This window comes from Achroia grisella, unplaced genomic scaffold, assembly GCF_030625045.1.
Source record: "Achroia grisella isolate CSIRO2021 unplaced genomic scaffold, CSIRO_AGI_Agris_v1 utg1062, whole genome shotgun sequence".
Lineage (NCBI taxonomy): Eukaryota > Metazoa > Arthropoda > Insecta > Lepidoptera > Pyralidae > Achroia > Achroia grisella.
In genome coordinates this window covers 2,075,441-2,091,666 of record NW_026712566.1, presented here as the reverse complement: position 1 = coordinate 2,091,666, position 16,226 = coordinate 2,075,441, and the positions used below count along the sequence as shown (strand labels likewise).

Here is a 16,226-nt window from a genome sequence, read left to right as displayed (position 1 = left end):
TTTAGAAGCTATGTCCATCGAGCTGTGAGGGAACTGATAGCGAGATCAACATTTCCACACTCACACCCAACGTGTAATGGAGATATAATTGTATTGCATTAAAAATACTAGTAGTCGTCGTAATGGTCAAAATTTGGTCATAATTAATCTAAATTATAAGTCTGAACATTATTAAGGTTCTATTATCAAATACTGTAACTTCTATGCTTTATTCTGTGTGTGTCAAATAGATGGTAGTGTGTGTATTGTTTTTTTATTGATTTAATAACTTTTGCCCGCGGCTTCGCTTGCGTTAATTTATCCCCTTAGGGGCGGAATTTATCAAAATCCTTTCTTAGGGGATGCCTACGTCATAGTAGTGCTTTATGCATGCAGTCTTAGCCCGATCGGTTTCAAATTGACAAAGTTTCATACAAACTTTCCTCCCCTATTTTATCCCCTTGGGGGTAGAAATAATCAAAATCCTTTCTACGTCATAACATCTACCTGCATGCCAAATTTCAACCCGATCCGTCCAGTGGTTTAGGCTGTGCGTTGATAGATCACTATGTCTGTCACCTTTGAGTTATATATATTTTTATGCATAATTTAAAACCAACATTAGTTTTTTTGCTCTGTTCTTTCTCTATATAAAGTATAAGTGTGCGTTTAATACTCTTCCGTCCTTCTATAAGTCCTTCTGGGGATTTGTATTAGGCACACTGATATAAGAACAAATGATACCATTTCTTCTTACTTTCTTACTTATTTTAAATGTGATGGATTATACAATCCATCACATTAGAAATAAGTAATCATGTTGATATGTAACGTGCAATTGAATCAGAATGAGAATAAATTATATTTGCTGCTGTATATAGTCTACTGAATATCTCCATCAATTAGGAGTGCCATCTAGACTCGCCTCCTTGCGGTGAAGCTGTAAAGGGTACCTACGTTCAACAGCATTAGAATAGTTCGGAAAAAAATAAATAAAAAAATAGAGTCGTAATGGTATTAGTCACGAGCGTCACATGATAACTTTTATGTGGTAAATTTTGGTGGTCCATCAGATTGTTTGCTCTTCCAGTCACATAAAGAAATAGGTACTTCTTGCATCTTTGAGATGTTAATTCTTAGCTTGTTGGCAATAAAGAACGAAGACAGAAAGAAAAGAATTGTTTTATTCAAATATCCCGCATAAATAATTGCTCGGCCATTATTTCGTAGCTTTTGGTTTCTGTAATACAAGATGTATCTACCGCCTACGGAGAGAAACCATCATTGTTTAAGATACGGTATCGATGTCTTAGAGGCATTGCGTTATCTAATAAAATATTAGCAATAACTATTGTTATAGAATAACTAAGTTGTTTTCATATATATTTAATTATTATTATTGTTAAGTATGCTCTAAAATTTCACTGTTTTTTTATAATTCGAATACCCTGGACAATTCAAAGAGCGCCATCTATTCCCAAGCTCAGCAGAGCTTGTATTATACAATGTATGGGTACTATACAAGTTATACAACTGGTATAAATACTTACAGTATTTTTTTGTAAATACATTCTTAATATATATATAGAAAACACCTAGACTGATACAAATACCTCTTGAATTCAATTGTTTGCTGAATGCAAGGAATCAAACCCGTGGCTATAGGATGTAAAGCGGTGTGCTAAACCGCAAAACCACCGAGTCTGGCAATGTGTGAATGAAAATCCATATGAATATTTGTTAGTCATCTGAAATGGAATATACCTTGGACATTTTGAGATTAAATTATGTATTTAATGTTTTAAATAAATGACTATGGACTGCTCACACAGCGCCATCTAGTTTAAAACAAGACAGAGTTGCTGTGGCCACTGGATAACTGACAGACATTTTAAATATTATTTTTTAGAAAGACATATAATATGCATAGAAAAGACACCCCCAACCAACATTAGCGTACGTATATATTTTTTTTTATATTGTGCGCGGATCGAACCCGTAACTATAAAAAATTAGGTCTGGGTGCTAAATAGCTTCGCCATCGAGGTCATCCATAGAATGGAAATGTGGTCTTTATAATTCGCAAAATTATTTCTCTTTCAGAAATTTAATTTGATTATATTTGTTTACAAGATATACTGTCAGAGCAGTCATAGACGTGTTTGTTAGTTTTTTTGTACAATTTCCTAATGCCTTAATGTTACAGGAACATAGATCTGGCGTAGTTCTAATATAGGTACATCCCGTATTGATTGATTGCGTAACGTACCAGCGATGATTTCCTCTTCAATTTCTCACTTTACCTATTCGATACACACGGCTATCAAACAAAATATTGTGATACAAAATTTAACAAACTAAATAAATACATATATAATATGATATAATATTATGTTATCTGTGGTTTTACTATTATTTAAATTTCGAATGTTACACAAAACTATATGATATATAAAGTTATAGATTTACAACTTAAATAGGGCAATACTGTTTTACTATTATTTGAATTTCGACTTTGATGTTAACGAATTTGACTGTTATTGCTTTATTTATTTAAAAAAATATTAATTAGACAAATGAACATTACGATTCAAGAGCTTATGAGAGCAGTCCGCTCGATGAGAATGATATAATCGTAAACAAATATTTATACATTTTTTTTATATTTTCTTAACAAACTGTACAGAGAAAACACTCAGATCTACTCAAATAATCATACTCATGAAAACAAATGTTTGCAGCAAGCGGAATTAAATAAAATAATATAAATCAATTAAGTATCAAACAAATATTTCTATTTTTAATAAGTGTGCTACAAAGAAAGCAACACAGTGTTGTAAGAATAGATAATAAATAAGTTAAATCCGCTAAAAATATATACAATATGCCACACAAATTAATTCATTATACATTTTTTTATTAGTCGAAATTAAGCATGAAGCTTCCGGTATTCTAATTTTAGGGATCCCTATTAACATCGTTACTGTAATTATGTATCTATTTCACTATTATTTATATCTATTTCTCTTAAATAGCCTAAAATTAAAACACACAATTTCGTTTACTTCTTCAAAATTATAGCATTTTGTTAATATAGTTATGACAGATATAGCTAAATGTTTTACAGAAAACATACTAATATTATAACATATGCACAATTGATAAAATGTTTTTTTAAAATAGTAAGATCACAAAGAGAAGACTTATACTATACATATATTTCAATAGTTCAAAATAAAAATGCAATACAAATATATTTAAAAGAAAACTAAACAGTTTGAGGACAATATAAACTGCGTATGTATTGTTTTAAAATTAAGTTTCACAATTTGATTTGAATACATAAGGACAAGTAATAGATTAATATTAATCGTCATCATAATAAGTTTTTCTACACAGCTAATTTAATGAAAATAATAATAATCTCAGGACAATTCACATAGCGCCATCTAGTACCAAGTTAAGCTAGCTAAAGCTTGTGTTATGGGTACTAGATAACTGATACGACTACATAAATATATTTTTTTCGTAAATACATACAGATTATACATAGAAAACACCCAGACCGATACACACAAATTAATGTTTATGTTTGTATCGTTCTGGGTGTTTTCTATGATTATGAATTCATGAACACAAATGTTTGTGCTGTTCGAGGAATCGAACCCGCGACCATCGGAGGTAAGGCGGTGTGCTAAACTGCTAGACCACCGAGGGCGTCAAAATAAAATTATATATTACATATAAACGGAACTATTCGTTGTAAAAGCTACTCAATTTTGATATTTTACCATATTATGCAAACTAGTATCATCTTAGTAGTTAAATGAGTCAATTATAAATGCATAATTTGAATCAATTTTACATTCGGTCACGTATTTTAATATGCATACAATAACAAGTATAAGTAGTGCACATTTATATGCGTATTTGTAAACATATATATATACCTAAAATAATAATTAATTTTAATTATTTTCTACAAAAACTTTATTCTATTCTATTCTACAGCTCATACAAAATTCATAGTCCCAATATGTTCGCTATGCGTCGCGACAGTGTGTATCACATTTAATGATAGGCCGCCGGTCAAGCTCATAGCTTTTCCTGATTCCTCATAATCGGCGGGCGGTGGGTGCACCGTCAGGAAACACTGAGCTAACAGGAAATGAGAGTGAAACGGCCGGTCCAGCCCTAGCCCACGTGTCGACACCAGCCTTACTGCATTCTCATTGTACAATTAAATATCTGTTCATATTGTAAAACAAAGTTGCGATGCGTCTGTCTGTGTGTTCGCGTTCTCAAAAACTTCTGATGTAATTTTTTTTTTTAATTTTAGGACTAACAAACAGTAATACAATATATTATATATATATATACAATATGAGATACGGTGAAATATATTTAAATGTATTACAAACTGTGATTAGTTTACTAAAGAAAAAATATATAAATTACTTACACATTACTTCTCTAACAAATTTGCATATTTGTTAGAGAAGTAATGCTGAACAATATTTCATTATATTTTAAATAAGACTACAATAGATATGCGGAAGATATAAATATAATTATTTCTGAGAAAGGTATGATTTGTTACGCGTACATTGTAGAATGAACTACCTGCCGAGGTTTTCTCGAGAGACTACAGCATGGGGTTTTTCAAGAAGATTAAGATTAAGATTAAGGATCGACAACGCGCATATCAGGAGTATCAGTAACCATAATAACCTAACTGTAACTTCTAAACTACGAAAGGAATTTAAATACGATTTGACACTATCATTTTAAGATTTTTTCTGGAAGGTATATGTATATTACATATAACATGCATATATATTTTGTGTTGAAGTGCCAGCGTGGCACTTACTTGCATATAGGTTATATGTGTGTGCTAAATCTACTAGGTACAAACAATACTTCTTTAAAAATCATTTAAGTATGTCAAATCTTAAATCTCTTTGTAATATCACTTTAGATGATAAACATAAAGAAATAATTGCTATTATAGGTAGTCTCCTACATTCTGCTTTCACTATTTATGCAGGATCTTGGCATTATAATTATTATTTAACATTTAGCTACGTATACAATCGTAGAGAACCTGTGAAACAGGGTTGTCAAAAATATATAATAATAAACATCAAATCAAATTAATATTTATCATAAATAAGTGATCAATAAAGGGAAGATATGTTTTATTTGCTTATTTTTATAAAGATTTTAACATTTGTGCCTGGTTGCACAGAATTTGCATTAGGTAAAATACAATATATATATGGGTAACGACATTGCATGGATTTGTTTTTGTTTTTTAGTTTTTGGAATTATATATACTAGGTGGAGGGCGTCGATATTCGCAACACAGTTTTATACTTCTGTGAATATCATCGTTTCTTCAGTAAATTAGTACACATGTTTTCTGTATTAAGTAAATAGATAAATAAAAAAAAAATAAAAAAAATCTTCGGCTAAAACTGAAAAAAAAAACTGATATATATTTATATAGTGAGATCTATAGATATCAACTATATTTGTCTATACTACATTCAAATATATTATTGAAAAGCTGCTAATTTAAAATTGCTAACGGACACTTCAATTTTATTTATTCTTATACATTATTGAAAACTCGCAAAACCGTTTATGTGATTAGCGCGCACAAACACACAGATAAACAGTTAAAAATTGGTAGTTCACCAATAATAGTAAATTCTTATACACATTAGTTACATTTTTAGATAAAAATATATATGTATGATGTATCACTGCCCTCCCTTCATACATCGAAATATGCCGATGTAGAAAGAATTGGCAACCCTGCTGTAAATTACCATAAAGATCATTTCATTACTATTTATGAAATGACAGCCTATTAACATTGTCGCAGGTTTTATGTGTATCGCGAAAGCTTATCCATATTAAACTCCAAAGTTTAACTTAATCTTGGTGTACATAAAACTTCACAGGGAATCTAACCTGAGACCTCATAGTGCAAAGGTCTAAGGTACATATGTAATAGTGTAGGTATGTCAGTTATTTTACATCATTGTTAGTTATTTTATTATAAAAGCGAAAGTTTGTGAATAGATGTTTAGATGGATATTCGTTACTCTTTCACGCAAAATCTACAGCACGGATTTTGATGAAACTTTACAGTAATAGCTTATATATCAGAATACTACATAAGGTAAAATTTAAAAAGATATTATGTAAGCCAGGCGAAATACATATAATGATAAATGTTAAGTAAGTGTGATGCCGACGAAGTCAGCTAGTATTTTAATATATGTAGGCACTGAATTTACCGTAAAATATTTTACATTTCAAATTTACAGAGATACAATGATTTTATAAATAAAATTTAGTGTACTATTTTATATTATTATAACTTTAACGCAGGCGAGTTTACCATTCCATTACCATCAATAAAAAATAAAAAATTCAAGCGTAACAAAATACTGCATATGTTATCCCATAAAAAGATTTTATTTACCATCTACCCGCTGTCCAATGCAACACTGCCAAAATATCGGGAACTCAATAAGTATAAAACGTGGATAAGATCCCGTGATTTTTACTAATTATACATATAAAAAATGACAGTGTCAAATTTAAAACAGTATATAACAAAATACTAAAACTACCATTTCGGTTATTCATTTTATGAGTCACAATAGCGCCATCTTCATTTAAACATTACAACTAAATAAACTAAAGTAAACCAATTTTATAGCTTACTGTTATTTATATGCAATAACAGATGTCGCTACTAAGTGAAACTTGCTTTTTAAACACAAGAAAGTTGTTAGCAAGTAACTTTGCTTGCTAAGAAGTTGAGAGGGATTAAGTTAAGAGTTAAGTTTTGAGTAACGATATCTTCATGGATAATTCCTTGTGAAGTCTTCCAAACTTCTATTTGCTGAGGGAGTTCAGTTCTTAGAGTAAGCCCAGAGATACCATCATATACCAAACAGACGCATTTACTGTAATTACGAATAATTATTGAGACGCATTATCATTCTATGATGGTTATAAAGGTAGGTAAACAATATAAAATATAATTTATCGTATTAACATTATAAACCTGAAAGTTTGTAAGTATAGATGGACGTTTGTTACTCTTTCACGCAAAAACTGCTGAACGGATTTTGATGAAACATTACAGTAATATGCATCAGAATAACATATAGTCTATAAATTAACTACTAGCCGAAGGGAGTGGTCTATCGGCGCTATCGTTGCAGATTGTCATCGTCAGTGCCATGACCACAGAGACAATTTTATATTACTATTATAACATTAATTCACATGTTATTCTGTAAGGTATTTATAATATTAGTAACCTGAGCCCTTTTAATAAATAAAAATTCTATAATTGAGGGTAATGTATTTTATTACTGTATATTAGAATGTAAACGTAAATGTCTAAATACCTAATTATTATAAACATATTGAAGGACCTGTCCCCTTTAATGTGTTAAGAATTATTTTTTTATAATGCACAAATCTGAAACCTGAAGCCTGTAGATTACATTTTTAAAACTTATTTTAGTAAAATAAAGTTGTTGTTAGTTTTTATTACGTGCATAATTCAAACACAAGCATAATATGAATGTCATAAATGCTTATAGTTATATTGAAATTAAACGTGGATGCAATTATAACATAAACTATGTATTGTCTATACATCTATACATATAAATAAAATTGGAGTATCTGTTTGTAATATTGAAATAACCGTTTTTTACTAGATGCATATAAATATGTACAATTTTTGTCTATCTGTGTCTAATTGTTCCGGCTAATCTCTGAAATAGCAGGACTGATTTTGCCAGGACTTTTATTGGCAGGTAGCTGATGTAATAAGGAGTAACTTCGGCTAATTTTATTTTATAAAAATTCTTTTATTTTAGAAAAATAAAGATAAATTCCACGCGGACTAAGTTGCGGATACAGCTATTATAGTTACCAATATAACTTGCCTCGAACTGGTCGCGCCTGTACGATGCAGTTGATGTCTTATCAATGCAGATTGTACTCGCATATATAATGTAAGTTCTAATATTGATTTTTTTAATTCGAAATATAAATAATAAACTTAAATTAAAATAAATAAATAAAAGCGTGAATAATAAACTTAAATCGCAACAATTTAATTGTATATAGATAATATATTAAATTTAATGCTGATTAAGTGTGTCTATGTACACGCTCTTTACTTAAATATTGTCTAATCTGTACTTAAACATAGATGTTTTTAATTAGCTTTACACATTTTCAGAAGAAACTTTGTACTTACATAGTCATATGCGTGAGTACCTGTGTCTTGCATAATTCTATATTTCTATGTTAGCAGCTTGCTTTAATAGTTCAGTAGCTGTTTGAATGTTAAAATTTGACGGCCTTTGTGGTCTAGCGATTTAGCAGACCGCTTAACTTCTAATGGTCGCGGATCCATTCCCCACAAGGTACGAACATTTGTATTCATGACTCTTTGTGTGGTGTTTTCTATATATATGTATATTATATTTTATAAAAAATAATCTAAGTACTTATATCAGTTGTCTAGTACCCATAACACAAGCTATTATTATAAAAAATACGGTTGATTTTAAGAAAAATCAGTGTACAGACTTGACAACTGCGAACATTAATTAACACAAGTCATTTGTTAATTAATAAATGATTAAACCACAGCTCGTATTTTAATATTCGACATCATCATGATCAATTAACATAAAAACGATACAGTTAATCACATATATACATAGGGACATTACTTATCTAGCGATTGAAAAAAGTGATAAATTCACGGTTGATTTATATGTACCTTACTTAGACATTAAATGACCAAGACAACTCTATTCAAGCAGCCGTTTTAATGCTTCATTGAGCTCGTTTATAAGTACTGATGATTCTTTTTTTATTTGACAACACATGTATTTATAATAATAATATTAAATAATAACCTAGGGCAATTTACACAGCTATCTAGGTCCTTGTCCTTGAGCTTATGTTGTGGGTACTAGACACCTGATTTATAATAATAATCATTGAGGCATTTAGTCCCAAGCTAAACAGAGCTTGTGTTATGGATACTCGACAACTTATAGATATACTTAGTATATTTTGTTAATGTATCCTTACTAATATTATAGACGCAAAGGTGTTGTAGTATGTATGTATGTTGTATGTTTGTTACTCTTTCACGCAAGCTACTGAACGGATTTACTGAAATTACTTTCGTAATTAGTTGTGTTCTTTTGTGACAATTGTTTCCAGTTAATGCAGAAGTCTTATTCAGTCAATATGATAAGCAAAAAGCATGCTCGCTTAACAATTCGTCCAGTGAAGCTATAAAGGCCTGCTGCAGCCAACAGCTTTAGATAGGACCAAAAAAAACTTGCTTAAACAAGCAAATTTTATTCACCATCACTATAATACTAATAAAATAAATAATTAAAGGAAACTAAGAATTAGAAATAAGAACTTGGTGACAATGATTAAACAACTGGTAATAATATTTATTGAAGTTCACATCACATCATATCAGTATTGCCTAATTAAAAAATATTGCACTTCAAAACAGCCTCGTTTCAACCGTCGTTAGGAATAAATAATTCAATATCATCTCATTTATAATATAATAATAATACGTTACAAATTGAATATCGACGGATAAATGGTTAATATTAGAAGTTTATCTTTTTTTTTAAATAAATTCGATTTCTGGTCAAAAATCACATGTAAAAATATTTGTATACCGTTTAACAGAGATATTTGTAATGAATAAGAAATTACCATATTATTATTATTCTAATACAAAAAATAAATAATGAAAATATTGTGCGCTTATTAAGCCATTAAAATCTCTTTATAATTTCTTCTTTTAAATTCTTCTTCTAAATAAAATAATACACTATGTATGTATTACAGACATATTGACAGTATTTAACAAAACATTTCATGCACATAGTTCATATGAGTAGGAGGTTTTTGTAATATATTTTATTCTTTCATACATTCTACCTCTCTATCTGTAACTGCTACAGCATTCTCTTTCTTTCTGTCTTTCGTTTTTGATATAGTAAATAAGAAGATACTTTTTGCCCCTCTATACAAATAGAGGTTGTAATTAAATCGAAATGTGACTTGATTTTTACGACATTCCAATTAAATTCCGATATTTAATATAACCTATCTCCTATTAATTTATTTACTATAGTTATCTTTCTATACTTACTAATTAATTACACTATATTTACAACTTCTTACAGACTATATTGAATTCTGTACAATATTTTTTTTGTTTACAGGTAACCCTTTTTGAAAATATATCGTTTGTTTCAAATGATACATATATCTATATTAAAAGTAACTAAACGGATTTCTTCCTTTCATGTATTTCAACGTGCTTCCTCGAGTTTTCTGGCTTGATTTCTAACTTTGCCATTCGTTTGGGATGAGAATGATAATTTCTAGGGTAATATGGAGGCCTCTGTTTGCCTACAGGAGGTACATAGTGGGCAGGTACTGTGTATTCTGCTTCTGGATTTTGTTCTTGACTACTATTTTGATTGTAGGGAAGAGATTGCGAGTTTACATACGTCACTTTTTCAGGTGTTGCAGTTTTGAATATCATCTGTGGTACCATTATTCTATACTGAGACTGATATTTAGAAGAAAACGGCATCGGAGTTACGTAGCTGACAGATTGGACTGCTGCACTTTGAGGCCTTTTATTAAGCTTGTAACTAAGCGGTAAAACTGTGGCGATTGTGTGATCTTTACTAGGATAGTTCTCAGTCAATACTAAGTTCTCAGCATTATCAGGAGTCACTTGTTTTTTATATATATAACTTTGTGTATCTGTCGCTCCAGCCTCCGTGTGTAAATTAAAATTATGACGAGGTATATGTCCTGATTGTGATGGCTGATACACAGATATTACCTCCTTTTGAACAACTTGTTGAGGTACACTATATTGCTGAGTTATTGTATGTTGAGGGACAGTATACACGGGGATTGTTACTTTAGTAGGACCTGGATCTGGAGATGCTGCGTGTCTTATAGTGTATTCCACGTTTTGTTGTTTCGGAACGCCATATTCTTGAGAAACTGAGTTAGTAGTTTCATATTGGGCTACCGCTGGTTGAGCTGCTGCATTTAATTCAACTGTTTGTGGTTCTGAAGTACCATGTTCAGTAATCGGAGTTGCAGGAGTTACTTGGACTGTTTCTTGTTGGGGAACTCCATATTCCACCTGACCGGCTGAGTTTTGGACATTTGTTTCCTGACTAACAGTAGCCTGTTCCTGTTGTGCCTCTTGTGAGGCTACTTGTTGCTCAGATTGATGATACTGTGGCTGGATATAGTAAGCTTGTTGTTGAATAGATTTGGGTACATATTGGTACGTATATTGATACTGTTGAGCAGGTTGTTGGTATACGGGTTGAGCGACGTAAATAGGTTGTTGATAAGCGGAATGAGCAGGTTGTTGGTAAGTAAATTGAGGTGGTGGAATATAATAATGTGGCCGCATATATGTTTGAGGATATCTAGCCATTACCGGTTTAACTGCTGAATACTGAACACCAGAAACATCAGCTTGAGTGTATGACGGTTGTACATAAGGAGTGGCATAGGTCTGTGGTTCATAATTAGTTACAGGCGTTGAAACTGGTACTGGTAGAGTTTCAGGAACATGAGTATTTTGATATGTGCTTACTTGAGGTGCGACAGAATATCCTATTTTCTTAAAATAATTGTTAACTACTTCTTGCAAATTTACATGATTTAGGTACTGAGATAAGGGATAGTTCTGAGGTAAATTTGGATATAATTCCGCTGTGGGGTTTTTAAGGTAGGAGCTTGGGATTCTTAAAACTAAAACTGGAACCACTCTTTGCTGAACTGGAGCACCTTGTGCACGCAAATGATCCTGAGTTATACCTGCACTTTGGTATTGGGGATATTTCAACAGCTGTGATGAATCTATGAAATAGTTTGGCATTACAACAGGAAATTTTCCACTTAAATCTGATAGTCCTTGCCCATTGTAAGTAGTGTATAGAGTAGTAGTTGGAGTTGATGTTTGTATTGGATCAGGAGCTGAATAAGCTGGAGGAGGTGATACTAATCCTTTGATTGTATCGTAATTAGTTCTTGGATCTGATGATTGTTTTGCCTGCTGATAAGATTGTTGCTCGACCAATTCAAAAGCACGAGATGGTTGAATTTCAACATTCGCTGGTAAATTTTGTGATTGATAGTCTCTTGGATTTGGAGGTGGAATATCTTCTTGAGAATAGGGATAAATCATAAACTTTCCTTTTTCTTGTCCTGATTTCCCTAAATACGTATATGAGTATCCATTATTGGTTTTATAACCATAGCCAAGATTAGCATCAATTGTTCGCTTTCCTTTAGATTGTGTATCAGTATCTGTATCATTAACTATTTCGATTGCAATTACAGCTGGAAACGGTGGCTTAATAGCTTCTAGTTGTGACTTGTCTTCTATTTTTTCTTCAGGTTTTTCTTTATTATTCTTTTTACTTTCATTCAAAACATCATCCTTAACGCCAAATTTGGCTTCAACTTCTCTTAAAAACTGCCGTTCTTCCTCTGTTAAACTTGAATCTGCCTCTTTATCCTTTTCTTTTATTTCAGGCTTATATTTCTTCGGTTCCGGTTCGGCGCACGTAGTTGAGAGTACCGTACATATTAATATCTGAAAATGAGAGAAATGTCACAATTAATATCGATGATATTATAAAACTAGTGATCCTTAACAGGAAAAATCTGAAGAGATTATTAATAATTGTTAAATATTTGAAATTGTAAATTATTATACAAGTAGCGAACTTAAAATACTAGTTAATTTTATGTTCGCTGTAGATCGACATCATGATTTATATCATGATATCGATGGTATTATTAATGTCTTTACATTACAGTTCCTGATATTCATTACAGTGGTATAAACTTGTTTTCCATTCACTTTAGTGTAAATCATATAACTCTACTATATAATATTAAAGCAAATAAGTAAGTAACCAAAAAGTCAGCCTCGGTGGTCTAGTGGTTTAGCATATTACTGTACTATCCGATGGTACTGGGTTCGATTCCTCACACGGTACAAACATTTGTATTCATGAGCACAGTTGTTTATATCGGTCTGGGTGCTTTCTATGTATAATATGTGTATTTACAAAATAAAAATGTATCCATATATTTATCAGTATCAGTTGTCTAGTACCTACTCATAACATAAGCTCTACTTAGCTTGGGACTAGATGGCGTTGTGTGAATTGTCCTGAGATATTATTTATTTATTCATTTTGTCTGTTGCATTTCAGAAAAGTCAAATTGTTTGACTTAAAAATTAAATATGCCACCACATTTTAAGCAATAAATATTCATCACATTTAAAAACTGAATGTATATGTCTATTGTCTACATTAATATCACTGAAGTAGAAAATACAAAAAATAAACTCAGTTATTTTGTTATCTGATTTTATTTTGTTCTCTAATCTGATTTTGTTAACTGCAATAACTATATTTAGACGCAAAGTGCACTAATTATGTACTAGCTATCTGTGTTTTATAATCTGCGAAATACTTCGGACCGTTATTAAATCATCACATCCAGGTGCGCGGGCGCAGAGCACATTACAAAAGAATTGTAAATCATAGCTCATTGGCTGGTTGCGTGATCACACCAACTCATTCAGTGACTCTCTAGATGTAATTAGGTAATGTAACGTATCTTCTAACAATTTTCTATCGTTGTGAAATATTTGCTACTGTAATACGCAATATTTTGCCTGTAATGGTCATTAGTTTAGACACGTCATACGCTATAATTAATCTTGTGTCTCGTAAACAGTTGGAACTAATTTCTAATCTTCCGTGACTAAAATATCAATAGGAACATTATGAATTGTTGCATCGATAGGGTGGTATTTTTATCCAAAAAAATAATAATCCCTCTGCATTATGCAAGATTAAAAAAATATACATCCATACATTGTTTGACTGCCTGAAGTTATCAGAAGTAATATTCTGTTTTAGACAATTTCGTGTGCAGAATATATATTAGCAGTGCATCTAATATTTCACGCAAAACAACACAAATAGCCACAAGAACAGCATTTTTTTCCAAATTAATTAATGTGGACAAGTTTGAACTTTGGACAAAATTTCGCATTTATTATTGACTAGCTACGCGCCACGACTTCGCACAGATATACATATGTTAATACATATGAACCTTCCTCTGGAATCACTCTATCCACTGCTAAAAATTACATTTGTAATGTAAAAAGGTAATAACTACATTGCAATAAATGCAAAGTTTAAAGTATCTCTTTAACATGTAATTAGATCTAAGGACCTAACAGACAGCGGCTTCATTTTATACTATGTAAAGATTATCAAACACTCAAAAAAATCTAATACTAAAGGTGTATAAATGAAAGAGTATACTTTGTGTTTGTGTCTATTTAACTATAACATAATTTTATAGTGATCCAAAAAAATTGTTATCAACACGGCAGTATATTCAAAAAGGACCATTAAAATACTTATCACGTAAAATATACATACACAAAAAAGGAAGCTTTACAATCGAATTAGCATTCGTTTGTAAGCCCATAATTAGTTTATGTATATGTAAGCTATGTAAGTATGATTACACGGGGTCGTGTAAATCGGCCATCGGGCGGGGCCTGCGAACTGTTACGAGTGCAACTGCGAGAAATTGTCCGTTGCGCAACAATGATCGTGTGCGATAATAATACACCTTATCATCCCACCGAATTGGTACACTTTGAATATTAAATATCTGCCTACTGTCAGAATGAACCGTGTATTACATGGTTCTATAATCTGTGACTAAACATAGAGAAGTGAAATTATAGGATTAGAGATGTTACATCTTAGTCCTCTGTAATGGCTACGCTTGGTAACACAGATGTGATATCCGTAGTTCTGTATGTATGTATATAGGTGACAGTAACCGCTTACCATCATGGGCCGGATAGACCGTCTGTTTGTTTGGCATTAGAAAATTATATAAAAAAACTAGCTGTTCCGACAAACGTTGTTTTGACATATAAATTAATATCGCTATTAAAAAAATGTGGTTGGTGATAAATGGGAAGATTTATGGTTTTATGTATTTCTACTTCTTATAAATATTATATGAAAATAAAAATAAAAAAATTGCCGAAAAAATAAAAAATAAATTTTTGGGATGAGCCTTTACACATAAGGGTATAAAAATTAGTCATAAACCTATTCTCAGACCTACTGAATATACGTATAAAATTTTATCAAAATCGGTCAAGCCGTTTTGGAGGAGTATAAACATGAAACCTGTGACATGAGAATTTTATACATTAGATAAGAGGGAGACCTTACCAAGCATAATGTCTATCTTATGAAATTAAAATCTTTGAGATTTCATTTCTCTTTCAAAAAAGCAGACAAAGACACGGGTAATAACTAACTTCATAAACTGCTACTGCAGACCATTATGATTGACTGAATAGAAATACAATATCTGTAAAGATGATTTTTAAATCTTAAAATAGCGAACGGCGGTTGCCTCACCCATCTGCAAATGATTTGCGAAATGAAGTACTATTAAGCTAAGTGAATAAGTGATTATTTTAGTTAATGATTTTTTAATATTACAGCAATCAATCAACTAAAAAACATCTAACCATAGCACGACTTAGCGCCAGGTGAAAAAAAACTAAATTATACTTTTAAGGATACAAAAAAATATTTTTTGAGTATACATTTTTGAGTTTATTTATTGTAATGAGTGATAATGGTATTATATATCCGCCTACGCTAACGGTATTGTTGGTGGAAGATGATAGCATCTCATGGTGATCATGACCAACTAACCCATCGTTGTGTATTCACCAAGAATAGTTACGATAGTTTTCAGGGAGAATCACGTGTAGGTCGAGGTGACTTCCTATCAATGGGATCATCACTTACCATTACTAACAACCCCTGGCACCTCTGTTCGACAGTTTCTGCACCCAATAATATTAAATACAACGGTAGTGGTTATATACAATGCTCCACGGTGATTTTATTCCAGTACTATAAGAGTACTGTGATGATTTTTAGTCGTTAGGAATCCTATATATCCTATAATGATCGTCCAATCCCCGAGACAAACGGATCTCCATAATCGATTTACCTAACAAAAAAAGGTTT

General features: G+C 31.4%; 1 protein-coding gene across 1 annotated transcript; it reads right to left on the bottom strand.

The window, feature by feature from the left end:
- Positions 1 to 10,360: 10,360 nt before the first annotated feature.
- On the bottom strand, positions 10,361 to 13,000 carry LOC131854570 (uncharacterized). The gene is made up of 2 exons (XM_059205690.1): positions 12,959 to 13,000; positions 10,361 to 12,715 (listed from the first exon to the last, which is right to left on the bottom strand). The coding sequence occupies exons 1-2, from the start codon at positions 12,998 to 13,000 to the stop codon at positions 10,361 to 10,363; spliced, it is 2,397 nt and encodes a 798-aa protein (XP_059061673.1).
- Positions 13,001 to 16,226: the final 3,226 nt, after the last annotated feature.

What these genes read in the sequence shown, in the direction of transcription:
- LOC131854570 (XM_059205690.1), bottom strand. Translation starts at nt 13,000, where the DNA reads ATGATTTACACTAAAGTGAATGGAAAACAAGTTTATACCACT. An exon ending in GAAAACAAGTTTATACCACT is followed by an intron (nt 12,716 to 12,958) that starts GTAATGAATATC and finishes TCTCATTTTCAG; the next exon opens with ATATTAATATGTACGGTACT.